Here is a 13,095-nt window from a genome sequence, read left to right on the forward strand (position 1 = left end):
ATACAAATACTGGGAATTGCACTTACTTGAGCAAAAGCTGGGACAACATTTTCAATGGCGAAGCCCGCGTAATAATCTTTGAGAAAGTCATATTCTGAATCGACGATTTTTAGCACTTCTGGTACTGAGACTATAGAGCTTGTAGCAGAATCCACTGCCAGGATGTACATGTCAGTCCTATTCACACAATTTTAAAGCTTTTAAAAATTTGAAGCATTTATACCCACCAATCCTCATTTTTTCTCCCACCGTTCCCCACATGAAATCGGATTTCATCGATGATGATTAGGAATTGGGTGGCATTGCTCAACTCCGTAATGATCTCGTCCTTCTCTTTTAATACTTCGTCTTTAGGCCTAGATAGGATTACCCTGATTAGTTGTTCAGGCTCGAACACCCATACGTGGACCTGGGTGTAAGCCTCTCTCTCAGGGAACCCATTTTCCCTAGCCACGATATCAACCACGAACCGATGTTGATTGTTTTCTGCCAGATAAGTGGCGGTATACACCTCCCCACGTTGACTGATATTGAAGGGAGACGGAATTATCGAGCCAGAGCTTTTGTGGGAACGGTACTTGTAGAGATTTGAAGCTTTGATATAATAGGTGAGGGAGCCATTGATGCCATTATCTGGATCAAAAGCTGTTACGTTGACTACGAATTGGTTAACGTTGGCCATGGCGTTGACCGCCGCATGATAAACTGGACTCCTAAAGTAGGGTTCGTTGTCGTTCAAGTCCAGAATAGTCACTACAGCGTGGGCGATGCTCTTGTCTTGCAGCAGTCCCATTTTCTCCATTTCCACGACCTTCTCATCGGTAGCATAGAAATTCGGGTCATTATTAGCCACAATCACCAAATCGTACTCATCCCTGCTTTCCCTATCGAACGACTTTAGAGCGTACAAATTTCCAGTGGCTTTATTCATTTTGAAAGCACCATCCTCATTTCCTGTTAGAATGTAATAGTAAACTGCTGCATGCTTGCCTTCGTCCCGGTCTAAGGCTTGAACATGCCCTAAATGAATTCCCCATTAGCACATAGTAATTTAATTTGATTAATTTTCAAAAACCTATTAAAGTCTCTAATTCGTTGTTTTCAGTTATATAAAAGTGATAAGGATTGGCCGCTACAGATCCAGGGAACTCTGGCCGATTGTCGTTTTCGTCCACCAATAGAACCGTCAAGTGGCGCTCCTCTTGGTACCATTTGGGGCTCCCATGATCGCGAGCCACCAGAGTCAGCTGTTTCCACAAAAATCTGATAAACTGAAATCCAAACTGAGCTCGAAACGCACTTACCTCATACCTGGATTTCTCCTCTCTATCTAAATCCCTCTTGAGTTTCAGCTCCCCGTTTTTCTCGTCGATGACGAAATTGTCAGTTTCCTGTAGCATCTGATCATTGACCTTCAAATGATAAGTCACACGACCATTTTCACCCTGATCTTTGTCTGTAGCTTTAACGATGAGCACGACTAGCCCCTTTGAAGCTGCGTTCTGAAGTTTATACTTGGGTTGAAAAGCATAAATGCACGAAAACTGGGGGTCTAACCTCAAGAACGTCTACTGTGGAGTTTGGCAGGAATGGCATCACAAAAACTGGTTTGTGATCATTAATGTTTATCACGTGCACGGTGAGAGAGGCTGTGTCACTGAGATCTCCATTTCCAGCTCCATCTCTAGCTTCCACTGTTAGGTGGAAGGTTTTGGTTTGTCCTAGAAGGGACTTGTGGGCGTATAGAATTCCTGTGTCCAAGCCAATGAGGAAAACGTCTAGAAGAATTATTTTTTAATGTGATTAATTCATTTTTTCAAATTATATTGGACGTTTGCCGTATTCAGGAAGTCAATGACATATTATAATATACCATGCATATACAGGGTGCCCCTTTTTGCAGTGTACCCATTTGGAGTTCCGGAACCATAAAATATATGAAGTGTATTAAATTGGAGTACAGTTGTGCAATTCCAAGTTCGAGAGTATGTCGTTTAAAAATTTGAAAAATTTATACGTCCTTCGAAGATATTTAAAAACAACAGGAGTTTTTGAAAAATGATTACTTTTTTCTTTAACTTATTCGGAGAGAAAAATCAAAATTATTGACACTTCATCAGTGCAACTTTTCCTTGTCTACAACGTGACGATCTCATGTTTGAAATGCGACGTTTCGGTTCCCGACAACCATCATCAACTTCATTTTTTCTTATGGGTGCTACTTTGAATTTTCACATTTTTGAATTCAGTTATTTTTTCTGTTTATAATGATATGCCACATGTTACCGTTCATTCTGGCAGTTTGATAGAAATATTGAAAACCGCCTGTTGTGCGTTGTTTAAAAAATTGGGATTTGTCACATTTCCACCAAATCGCAAGACTGAATCCTAACATATGACACATTAGTATAAACAGAAAAAATGGCTGAATTCAAAAACATAGCGCCCTTAAGAAAAACCAAAGTTGAGGATGGTTGAGAAACACTGAAACGTCGGATTCCAAATATAAAATCGCCACATTATGGCAAAGGAAAAGTTCCAGTAATGAAGTGTCAATAATTTTAAATTATCTCCTCAAATGTGCTGAAAAAAATATAAAAACGTCTTTTTCAAAATCTCCGTTTCTAATACCTTCGAAAATCATCTCCATTTTTATAAATTTTGAAAGGACATATTCTTAAACTCCAAATAGCGCTGCTTTGCCGGCTTCACATCTCTTGTAATTTCCGAGATTCCTCGTGATCCAGTTGCAGAGACGGATATCCAGCATATGTGCACTATATTACGATACATTGATGACTTGTTAGTCACTGCCTTAACCAGAATTTCAATGATCAAAAGGACAAAAATAATTTTTACAAATTAATTTCTTGTTCTTTGACCATTACAAAGATGGAAACCAGTACCATTATCATTTCCTGATATTATATCATAATGGACGTTGCCATTGATCCCAGAATCCATATCGGTGGCATTCAGTTGAATAAGGGGTACTGGGGGGTTAAGCCTAACATCTTCCATGACGTCAGCTTCGTATGATTGGCTGCTGAATTTAGGGGCATTGTCATTTAGGTCGTTGATGGTTATGTACACTGGAACCGACATTGACCTTCTGATGTTAGTAGGGGCTTTATCGCGAGCTGTAACATAGACACCTGTAGTTAGTGTGCAATATCATAAATTTGGATACTCACCTACAACCTGTAAGACGCACTCAGTGATTTTCTCATGATCCAGAAAGTTAGAATTTGTCACGCTAATTTCTCCACTCTTTGAGTCAATACCGAAATTCTCATTGTGCTCTCCAGTAAGCTCGTAAACAACTTCCCCATATTCCCCTGCATCTTTATCTACGGCTTTAACATGAAGCAGAATAGTGCCGTTTGGGGAATTCTCGTCAATGGAGACGTTATAGGTTTTTTCCGTGAACACTGGGTCATGGTCGTTAAGGTTGATTACTTTGACTCGAACCAAGGCTGAGACATTGAGTTGGGGCAAGCCACTGTCGTAGGCCCAAACGGTAAAGTTGAGGTTCTTGGTTTGCTCATAGTCGATTCTCTTCTTAATCTGCACGATCCCAGTCCCCTGATTGATCCTGAAGTACTCACTCTCAGGGTCAATGGCGTATTCGGCAATGTCCGAATCCTCATCGAAGGCCTTGTAAGTGGCCACTATAGTGTCCACTGGTAACTCTTCTTTAATTTCCAGGTAATATTCGGGATGATCCAGAGTCCAAGGAGGCACGAAGTTCGGAGGGGAGTCATTGATGTCTTGGATAGTTATAACTAGAATAATAGCGATTATATAAAAATACTTTGAAGCGAAAATTTGTTAATTCGAGATACCCAAAAGTCCTTGTCCTTGCTGCACAGTAGGTGCAGTGATGTCAGTCACCAAAACTGGAATTCTGACCAAGGCAGCCACATCGCGCTGCAAACTATTGGCCACAGACACTCTTCCTGAGTCTTTATCAACCGAAAAAAATTCTTTGTAGAGGTCACTTCCAAAAACTTCATTTCCGTGCTTGTCCAAGGCGGTAATGGGTTCGGTTGCAGCGAAGTTTAAGGCCTCAGAAATATTTACATCAGGATCCAATGCCACCAATGTATGGATTATAGACCCCACAGTTGCATCTTCCATCACTTCAGCTTTCTGGGTTGTAGGCACAAAATAGGGCAATTTATCGTTGGTGTTGATAACTTTAATGGTCAAAGACGCAGTGCCTGTCAAGGCTGGCTCTCCATGGTCTATGGCTAAGATTTCAATATTGTACGTATTTCTTCTATCGAAGTCTAATTTGGAGACAACGTATATCGCTCCAGTGGTGTTGTCGATTTTAAAGTCCCCATTGGTGCCTTTGGAGAGGGAGTATTCAATTTCTGCGTTTTCTCCCGTGTCCGCGTCTGTGGCTTGGACTTCCAGCAAACTTGAGCCTATTGTTGATTAAGTTTAAGTTTTAAGTTAGTTCTACTCCATGAAAAAGCTTTTTTTTTGTATTATACGGGGTATCCGAGAAGCCTGTATGTAATAAAGGATATCCCAAAAAGAGCCCTCTATATTTAAATCGCACATAAAACATTTTTTTATTCGAGTTAGTAGGAATTCGACTGAAGATTGATGTTAACATAACTTTAACTATGCTTTTGGATCCATTGTTCAAAAATCCCAACGGGTTAGTTCAGGTCAGCTCAAAGGCCAATTTAAATTAAAATTCAGAAAAAAATAGTGAACAGATAAATAACTAACACTCAAAGGCAGAGGAATTCTATATGGTATAGAACGCCTGATTTAGATGTATTTGCAAGGATTATTTAGTACTGGTAGTTGCAAGTAAAAGATTATTAGTTAATACTTACCGATTGGAACATCCTCTAAAACAGCTTCTAAGTAGCTTTCCTTTAAAAATATAGGGGAGTTGTTGTTCACATCCAACACAGTAATGTTAACTAACGCTGTGGCTGTATATTTTCCATCAGTTGCCTTAAAACCCTCATAATGAACATTTTGCTTGTCCTCAGATATCAGCAACGTACCAATACAGTCAGAGTAACAACATTATCAGTCTCATTGCTGACATCCAGCCCTTTATTAGCGGTAATCCTCAACTTTCCAGTCTCCGAATCGATTTTGAACAGTTCATCATCATTGCCCGCCACAATCGCATAGGTAACGTGAGACGTTTTATCATCATCCCTCGCTTCAATGATCTGTGCAGGCTCAAACCTGGTGGCACCCTCATTCACGTATATGCGATAAGTTGACTGGCCGAAAACCGGAGGATTATCGTTGTTGTCTGTCAAGCTTATCTTGAGGGGCACTGAAGAGGTTTGGCCTTTTCCATCATCATCAGTGGCCTTTGGGGAAAAAAGATGAATATCTTTAATGACTCAATACGATCAGCTGTGCGGGTCACATCGTGACGAAATTAATCGTATTTCACTACGTGACCATGAATTTTGGAGGTTTGACAATTACACTTACCACAAACTGTAAGTGATACTCAGTCTTGGTTTCATAATCTAAGCAGGGTGCGACCCCCACAGTATCACAGAAAGCAACAGTCACGGCTCCCGTTCTGTTGTTAACTGTAAAAAGGTCCATCCCACTGCCTGACAGTTTGTAAACAAGTCCGTTTTCCCCGAATCTGCCAGTATCTCTATCCTTCGCCACTATAGTAATGACCAAAGTACCTGACGAAGCTATTTCTGAGACCACTGCCGAGTAGCTGTGCTGATCAAACGATGGCGCATTGTCGTTGACATCCGAGACTAGAAATTAAGAGGACAGTGAAGCCCCTATAGTGATAGTGACAGGGACTCACCTGTTACAGTAATAGTAGAAGTTGAGGAAAGTTTTTTCTCAGTATAAAGCTCTCTGGCGACTGCAAGGATGATAAATTTTCTTTGATTGGGGTCTTCGTAATCCAAGTTATTGTTCGCCACTCTTATGCTCACTGGGGTGCTTCCAAGAGCTGTTTTGGGTTCTATTGAAAAAGCTCCGGATATATCGTTGAGCTCCAATGAGAAGGCTGAGTTATTGCCCTAGAACAAATTTCTATCCAGTTATACACCTCATCCGTCATCAAGAATCAACCACCTCATCAGGATCGGTTACACTCATGTCAAGACCAGGCAAAGCTGAACCTTCAGGAATATTCTCAGGGATTTGCACAAAATACTCTCGATTATTGAATCGAGGAGGTTCGTCATTAACATCCAATACTTTCACAGTGGCTTCAGTGCTACTGATAGTAGACGGATCATCGCTTTTTAGTCCGTTCACCAATTCACGAGCTCTCACTTCAAACTTCAATAGCCCGTCAGGGTCTTTGATTGCTTCTTTATTTAGAGGCGTAGCTGTGTACAAATCCCCGCTCATCGGATCTATTTGGAAATATTCCATGGGGTCTGAAAAATGGCGATGTAGAACGTTCTCTTTCAGGGTAGATACGTACTGTTAACTAGTTCATATACGACGGGTCTTGGGTTTCCCCGGTCCCCATCTTCAGCCTTAACAGTGAAGACCAAGTAGTTGATTGGTACATCTTCAGGGATTTCTGCAGTTAGGTTGTTTAGGAACTGTGGAGGTGTGTCTTGCACATCTTTCACGATCACAGTAACGTCTGCTGTGTTTGTCAGTGAACCATCCTGTTGGGGTAATAAAACGTGTTTAAGAAGATGAGTCTAAATTTTTTCTGTGAGCAATTCGAGGATTTGGGAAATTTCGCATTATTTTGAGTTATGTTCTGGCAACTCAAGTCCTCCCTACTTTAATTATTTCAAATACCACCCCTTGCAATTTATTTGAAGGTTACAGAATAAGAGCACGCAGCGGCAAAAAATTCAAATTCAGAAGGACAAAAACATAAAATTAATCACATTCGTGCGTCTTAGCCTGTGCCCTTCAATTGATATCGTGCATAAATTTGCCATGATTATTTATTAATTTTTAATTAAAAAATCCAAGGCGCGCCAATGTATTTTGAGCGTAAATCAGGAAATGCTTTACAAATCGACAATTTGAAAAATCTGAATTGCAACTAATGGGAAGAACTACTGGGATTTTCGAGAGCGCGCTCACGGGAGCATATTGAGTCACCCTTAAAGATATAAATTTAAAAGTTTTTAACTCGCAGATTCAAGGGCGCCCCGACTAAGAGTCCCCAGGGCTAAAAGCTATTCAAAGCGGGATTTTATTATTGACAATTTCTGGGATTTGGCCAAGGGATACGCCAATGTATTTTGGATACACTCCATGAAAAGTCAAAATAAATAAATTTTCCATTACGAACTTAGGGTCCGAACAACTGGGGCGCTCGCATGGCTAAACGAAACTGAAGGGAAAATTTGAAATATTAAAATGATCATAAAGTGTCCTGATAAGTCAATGGATTGTGCGTTTAGTTCTGGTGCTAGTGTGAAAATTTAAGCTTAAGAAGATTTTTTTTACTTTAAGCCCAAGGGCGGAATTGTTGGGGTTTTCGAGGGACTCGATGAGCCTGAGGCAGGATATTTTTTATATTTCTAAGAATTTCATAATCACTATAAAGCACACGATAGGTCGATGTATTGTGAGATAACTAACTATATGTAACTAAATAGCAGTTGAGGAACTTTTGTAAAAATCTAAAATTAAGAATTTCTCCCTAAACTCACGGGCGGTATTACTGGAATCCTCGACGAACTTAGAGAAATTCAAGTTTGCTTTAAGAATAACAATAATTAAAAAATTAAGATTTCAATAACGACTCTACAGACTCAGAGGCGGAACTACTGGATTTTATAGTAACTCAGCTTACCGTAGCTTTCAACATGAATTCGTACTTGTCTTGAATGGTATAATTCAACTTCCTCCCGAGTACTATCGCCCCTTTATAAGAGTATCCGCTGGAATTAATAGCTTGAATTTTGAATATGTCGCAGGCATCAACCGAGTTGATGCTGTTGATGCATGAAACCTCGATATTTTCTCCTACAGTGTCGCTATCGACAACTGATATTGGGGCTAGAATTGAGGTCCCCGGAGCGGCGTCTTCATCCACGTTTACCTCGTAAGGGCTCTAAATATTGACATGTGTTTATTGATTAATCAGGGTGGATTTGGATGTCTTACATCGAGGAACTCGGGGGGATTGTCATTTTCGTCTAAAATTATAACAGTGACTGTTTGCGTGACTATGTTATTCCTCCCTCCTCCCTCCACTTGGTCTTCGACGCTCAGCTCCAGTTTCAGGGTGGTGTTTGCCTGAAATCAAAAGTTGAATTGACTTTCAATGCTCCTAATGGAAGAAACGGCTCACTTCATAATCTAAAGGTTTCACTATAGTTACAACTCCGGTCTCGTGGTCGACGTTAAGTACATCAGTCCCCGTCAGGTCGTACCTCAGGGCACTGCCCTCCGGATCGGTGCCTTCGAGCTTATAGATTTCCGTCCCGACTGGGGTACTCTCGAGTACCACCAAGTTGTTCATGTCTTTGGTGAAGCTGGGGGGTAGATTCGCTAGACAGTCTGAAACAAAACAGGATCATTAAGCAAAGATACGGATCGCACCCACTGGCTGTCGTCAGGCATTATTAATTTCCCATAAGCGAGAAAGTGTTTTGCTCCATTAGCCATTCGTTACAGCGGCTTAGGCGTAACAATGTACACCATAATGTGTCTCGCATTATTAGAGTTTTAATATGAGAGCACTTTGCTAATACATCTTCCCCGTGTCAGCCTTCCTCGTGCCGGGAATTTCCTATCTACTCAAATATTGTGTCAAGTTTGCAGCCTCGCTTGCGATGCTAATGGGTCTGCTCCCATAAAATATAAGTGTGCAGGGTTTTCTTTTGTAGTTGGTTTATATGGGCAAAAAAGTTCCAGCATCAGAGACTTCTTAATGCTTAAGACCCAGAGCCATTAAAGCAAAGGGGGAATTTCATTCCAAATTTACCCTCAAAGGCCCTTCTACCCTAACGACTTGAAGGTGAGGAGATAATTAAGGTAATTAGCCTAATTTTCGAACTTAGTGCAATGCTCATAACCGTCTACTTTTATGCTTCTTTGTCGCAGTTAAATATTAAATTTCAATGGGTTTTTAAGGCCCAATTAGCAGGGGGATCCTGGGGAAATCATCAAATATGCAGATTGGCTTTTTTAAAGTCGATTTCAAAAATAGCCAAACAAGACGCATATCAAATGACATTAAGAAGAAATAAATGAAACTTTAATGTGAACGATCTTTGCGTCTTTGATAACTGAAAGTTCAATTAATATCCTTTAAGAGTCTCATCCATATCCTCTAGCAAAAACAGATTAAAATCTTCTGGAGAGCACTTTTTCAAATATTTTCTAACCGAGTTGAAGTAGTTTCTGGAAGTTTAGGAACTTCTTGGGAGCAAAAAGGTTTTTATCCGGTAAAACTATTACGTGTGAAAAGGAGACGTGACAAACACTTATATCAGCTACTGAAGAGTAAAATCGTTATTATTTGTCTGTTTAAAAGAGTGAAAATTAATTATCATTAGTGGACGTCCTTATTAAGTGGTTCCTTTCATCGAAGATATTCTTCACACCATGGAATCTTGAGCTTCCGATCGTGGGAAGAGGAGAAAAAACTATAAGCACGGTCTAAATGATTTTCACTATTTGATTGATATTATTGAACTGACCCGTGAAAGAGGAAAAAGTCCCTTCTTGATAGATTATCTAGCCTATGCTCTTGTATTCTTCCAGATACCCCAAATTATGCTCTAGTCTGCTTCAGATTCTCTAGACTATGCTCTAGCTTCTCTGAGAAGCTCTAATTTATGTTTTAGCCTATCTCAGATTCTCAAGTCGATGCTCTAGCCTAATAGAGTACCGTTCGCTTGGTATCCTTTCTAGAAGTATCAAATGACCTGATTGTGGGCTGATCTACGGGCTTGCTGCTGCTAAGGTCCGAGTTCGGATTAAACCAAATTTATTTTCCTAATTAAGATTCAACGGAGTCTTAAATCATTTCATTTTCAGTTGCTTGAATTTTTGAGATGTGAACGGACATCAAATGTGAAGGGTGAATTTTCTTGCCAGATCAACGACCCTCTTGGCACCCTTAATATTGCTTCTTTTTTGGGCCCAGATGTATGTATGGGTATCCCAATTGAAAACGAACACTTCTTTCCTTGTTGTTACCTAAAAATTATCTAAAAAATTTGAAAATAACCATTTTGCGCGTTTTAAAAAAGGGATTGGATCTGCGGCAGAAATTTACATATTTATAATGCAACACCCTGTAACTTATCTACCGGGAGGTTATTCAAATTAATTGTGTCGATGCGCTCTGCCCAAACGGATTTGCAAAATTTCTCTTATTTTGCCAGATTAGAAGATACACTTTAAGATTTTCGAGTTGTTGCGAAATGAAGGTAACTAAGAAAATGCTTTGCGAAGCTCCCAGAAATTCAATCACGTATCTAACATCAATTAGGAGCTATATAACTCCATTAAACTGAAAATGGCATAATAAAAACTTCGAAATTTGTCCGAAAATTTCCAAAGGAGGAGATGCGTACTCTTGGTCCGTTTTGACACGCCGCTGTCTCTGGAACACGTGGAGCAAAAAATAGTTCAAAAGAGTCGCTTCAGTGCGCTTTCCGGCCCCACATACAGAAATGCGTAAAAGCACCTTTATAGTCCTAAATACGGATCACATTAGTAATTATTTCTTCCGATCTGGAAGGTGCTGTAAAATAAACCTTAGTTGTCTACAGATGTCGCGTTTCATAATCCGGGCACATCCAAAAATTTGCTTCAGAAGGTACGTGAGGCTGTAAATCTAGGTCTATTAGAGAGAACTCAATTACATGACCCCATTACCGTAAAGTCCGATTGACGCGAAAGCCGATAAGCTATCAGATAATTTAATCTGAAAGTCGACTTCTCAAAGACCTCCGCATTCCCTTTGCCTCACTAAAAGGCGTCTTGTCGAACTAACGAAGGGAATCCTGGCCAAACTCCTCCAGAATTATCAGGGAAATTTCTGGAGAAGTGAGTCATAAGACAGATACAAATTAAATCTAATGGGGAAATCATAAAAAGGAAACTGTCGGGGGTATTCGAAAGGAAAGTGACGAATAGCTCGTCCCTCGAAGAGAGCGGAATCTTCGGGGAGGTTTGGTAACTTGAAAAATTGCTTGATTTTATTTTAAAAGAGCGGTATTTTCATTCCGGGATTAAGGACAATCCCTGATGACCCGGATTTTTAAGTCAAGTTCCCGTTGGCAAAGGCTCTCGGGACAGATGGTTTCCCCAGAATCTCAATTTATGATTTGGTTAAGTACGGAGGCAAATAATTTCTGTATGAGAGGAAATTTGTTTAACCAGAAACCTGCTATAATTCAACTTCAAGCTTTCACGATTTGAATTAAACAGAAAATCTTAACAAGGCCATTTATCGTTTAGAACTGATCATCAGAGAATTCCCAGGCGTAGCGGCAATAAAAATATGCACTACATTTGCATGACAATTGAAATTCTAATTCATATTCATTTTCTATTCAAACTTGCACAGATCGCTTGAACGAAAATATCCACGTAGACATCTCCACACCTCTCCTCTACAGGCTGATTCGAAGGTTCTGGATGAATCTGCTTAAGATTTCTCGACACTTCTGGTATTGAGTAGCTTTGAGGTGATCGGTTTATGAGCCGGCCCAATGAAATGTTTACCGGAACGCTAAGCTCCATTTATTTTAGTTCTGAATGGTTCAGTTGGGATTAGTTTCTCGGTGTAAACTTTAAAGGAATCGTCTCACAAACCTTAGGAACTGCGTGCGTTAAAAACACTCAAGCTTTGGCACCCTCTATATCAAAAACTAGGGGTTGTGTGACATATTTGACTCAGGACTAGGTTTTCCGTTAAAGACTATAGCTCTGCTGGTATAAATTGAGCTACCCTGTATAATCAAATAATCAACTCCGTCATATAAAACAATCAGCTGTCTGTAAGCTTAACAATAGTTCACATCAATGCTACCCCTTGTGCCTGTGTAGTCTCCTCTTCGTTTAACGTTCACGTAGATATAATTAATAAATACCATTAGATCCCTAACAATACACATTAAAACATTCTTACAATAGGCAGTAGGTATTCGATATTGGTATAAATATACCAACATGAAATCCGCAAAATTCACCGTTTTGATGCAATTGTGCGAATTTAAATGTATAATTTAAAGCCCTCGGTTAATTACAATGTTCCATTTATAAATCGCATTAGCAAATATGAATTGAAGGCTCAATGTATGCAAAATAGGGCTATCACTTGGTTATTACTGTCTACGGATTAATGATTTTCTCATTGAAATGTTTATATTGTGCTGTTTAAATTCATTTGAGAGAATCTAATTCAACAAATTTTTCCACAGAATTAAAATATCTAACATCCATTGTGACGCGAGCAAGAGACCGAATTGCACTAATTTTCATAGCTATTCACTCATTAGTTTAAAGTATTAAAAATACACGTTCTCGAATATGGGGCTCGCAGGAAAAATGAAATGAGCAGGAATCGATTTTGAGGGTGACCCAAACTTTGAACTTAAGAAACCTTTCCTTGAGTTAGCTGAGATGAGTTCAGGTTGCCTCAAAGATCGCCTCTGGCACCAATCAAGTGAAGCCTATTCTGCAAAGAGCTACCGCAGATTTTGAATGACCTTAGTTCAGTGGCGTGCGCGGATGATTCGACCCTGATAGTTTACGCCAAGACCAAAGACATCCCGAAACTCGTAGCAACGGAGACGATGGCGATGGTAGTTGATATGTTTAAGAAAAGGTGACTTAGCATGGCTACGAAGAAAACGGATATGGTGATGTTGGTAAGAAGAAGGAGTTGGGCGAATGCGAGTTTGTTATGCAAGAAGCGCTGAAGTTATCTTGAAGTATGGTTCGGTAGCAGCATGAGTTTTGCTGAAGACATAAGCAAAACCACAGGGAAAATAGACAAAGCAGCGGGGGAGGTTTCTGGAATCATGCCGCGGGTAGGGAGAAGTACCACTAGAACGAACGAATTTCTCACTAGCGATAAGGTTAACAAGTTCTTATAGGGCGGTGGGAAGGACATTGAGGGAGGAC

At 40.0% G+C, this 13,095-nt stretch overlaps 1 protein-coding gene across 3 annotated transcripts in view; it reads right to left on the reverse strand.

Annotated features, from left to right (window-relative positions):
• The window catches only part of Cad87A (cadherin-87A), a 78,010-nt gene that overhangs the window by 3,302 nt on the left and 61,613 nt on the right, over window positions 1–13,095 (reverse strand). For all 3 annotated transcript variants that reach the window (XR_010732331.1, XM_066284795.1, XM_066284794.1), the window contains exons 3-19: window positions 8,300–8,508; window positions 8,113–8,244; window positions 7,799–8,059; window positions 6,455–6,647; window positions 6,097–6,407; window positions 5,822–6,041; window positions 5,482–5,768; window positions 5,034–5,354; window positions 4,857–4,980; window positions 3,846–4,433; window positions 3,195–3,785; window positions 2,907–3,140; window positions 1,558–1,778; window positions 1,305–1,502; window positions 1,076–1,247; window positions 228–1,020; window positions 27–177 (exon numbers count right to left, since the gene is read on the reverse strand). Coding sequence is in view for 2 of the 3 variants with exons in the window: in XM_066284795.1 (XP_066140892.1) it covers window positions 27–177; window positions 228–1,020; window positions 1,076–1,247; window positions 1,305–1,502; window positions 1,558–1,778; window positions 2,907–3,140; window positions 3,195–3,785; window positions 3,846–4,433; window positions 4,857–4,980; window positions 5,034–5,354; window positions 5,482–5,768; window positions 5,822–6,041; window positions 6,097–6,407; window positions 6,455–6,647; window positions 7,799–8,059; window positions 8,113–8,244; window positions 8,300–8,508 (5,006 nt within the window). In the remaining variant the exon portion in view is untranslated. The remainder of the gene's footprint in view (window positions 1–26; window positions 178–227; window positions 1,021–1,075; window positions 1,248–1,304; window positions 1,503–1,557; window positions 1,779–2,906; window positions 3,141–3,194; window positions 3,786–3,845; window positions 4,434–4,856; window positions 4,981–5,033; window positions 5,355–5,481; window positions 5,769–5,821; window positions 6,042–6,096; window positions 6,408–6,454; window positions 6,648–7,798; window positions 8,060–8,112; window positions 8,245–8,299; window positions 8,509–13,095) is intronic.

The sequence above is a fragment of the Euwallacea fornicatus genome, chromosome 8 (genome assembly GCF_040115645.1).
Source record: "Euwallacea fornicatus isolate EFF26 chromosome 8, ASM4011564v1, whole genome shotgun sequence".
In the NCBI taxonomy this organism is placed as follows: Eukaryota; Metazoa; Arthropoda; class Insecta; order Coleoptera; family Curculionidae; genus Euwallacea; species Euwallacea fornicatus.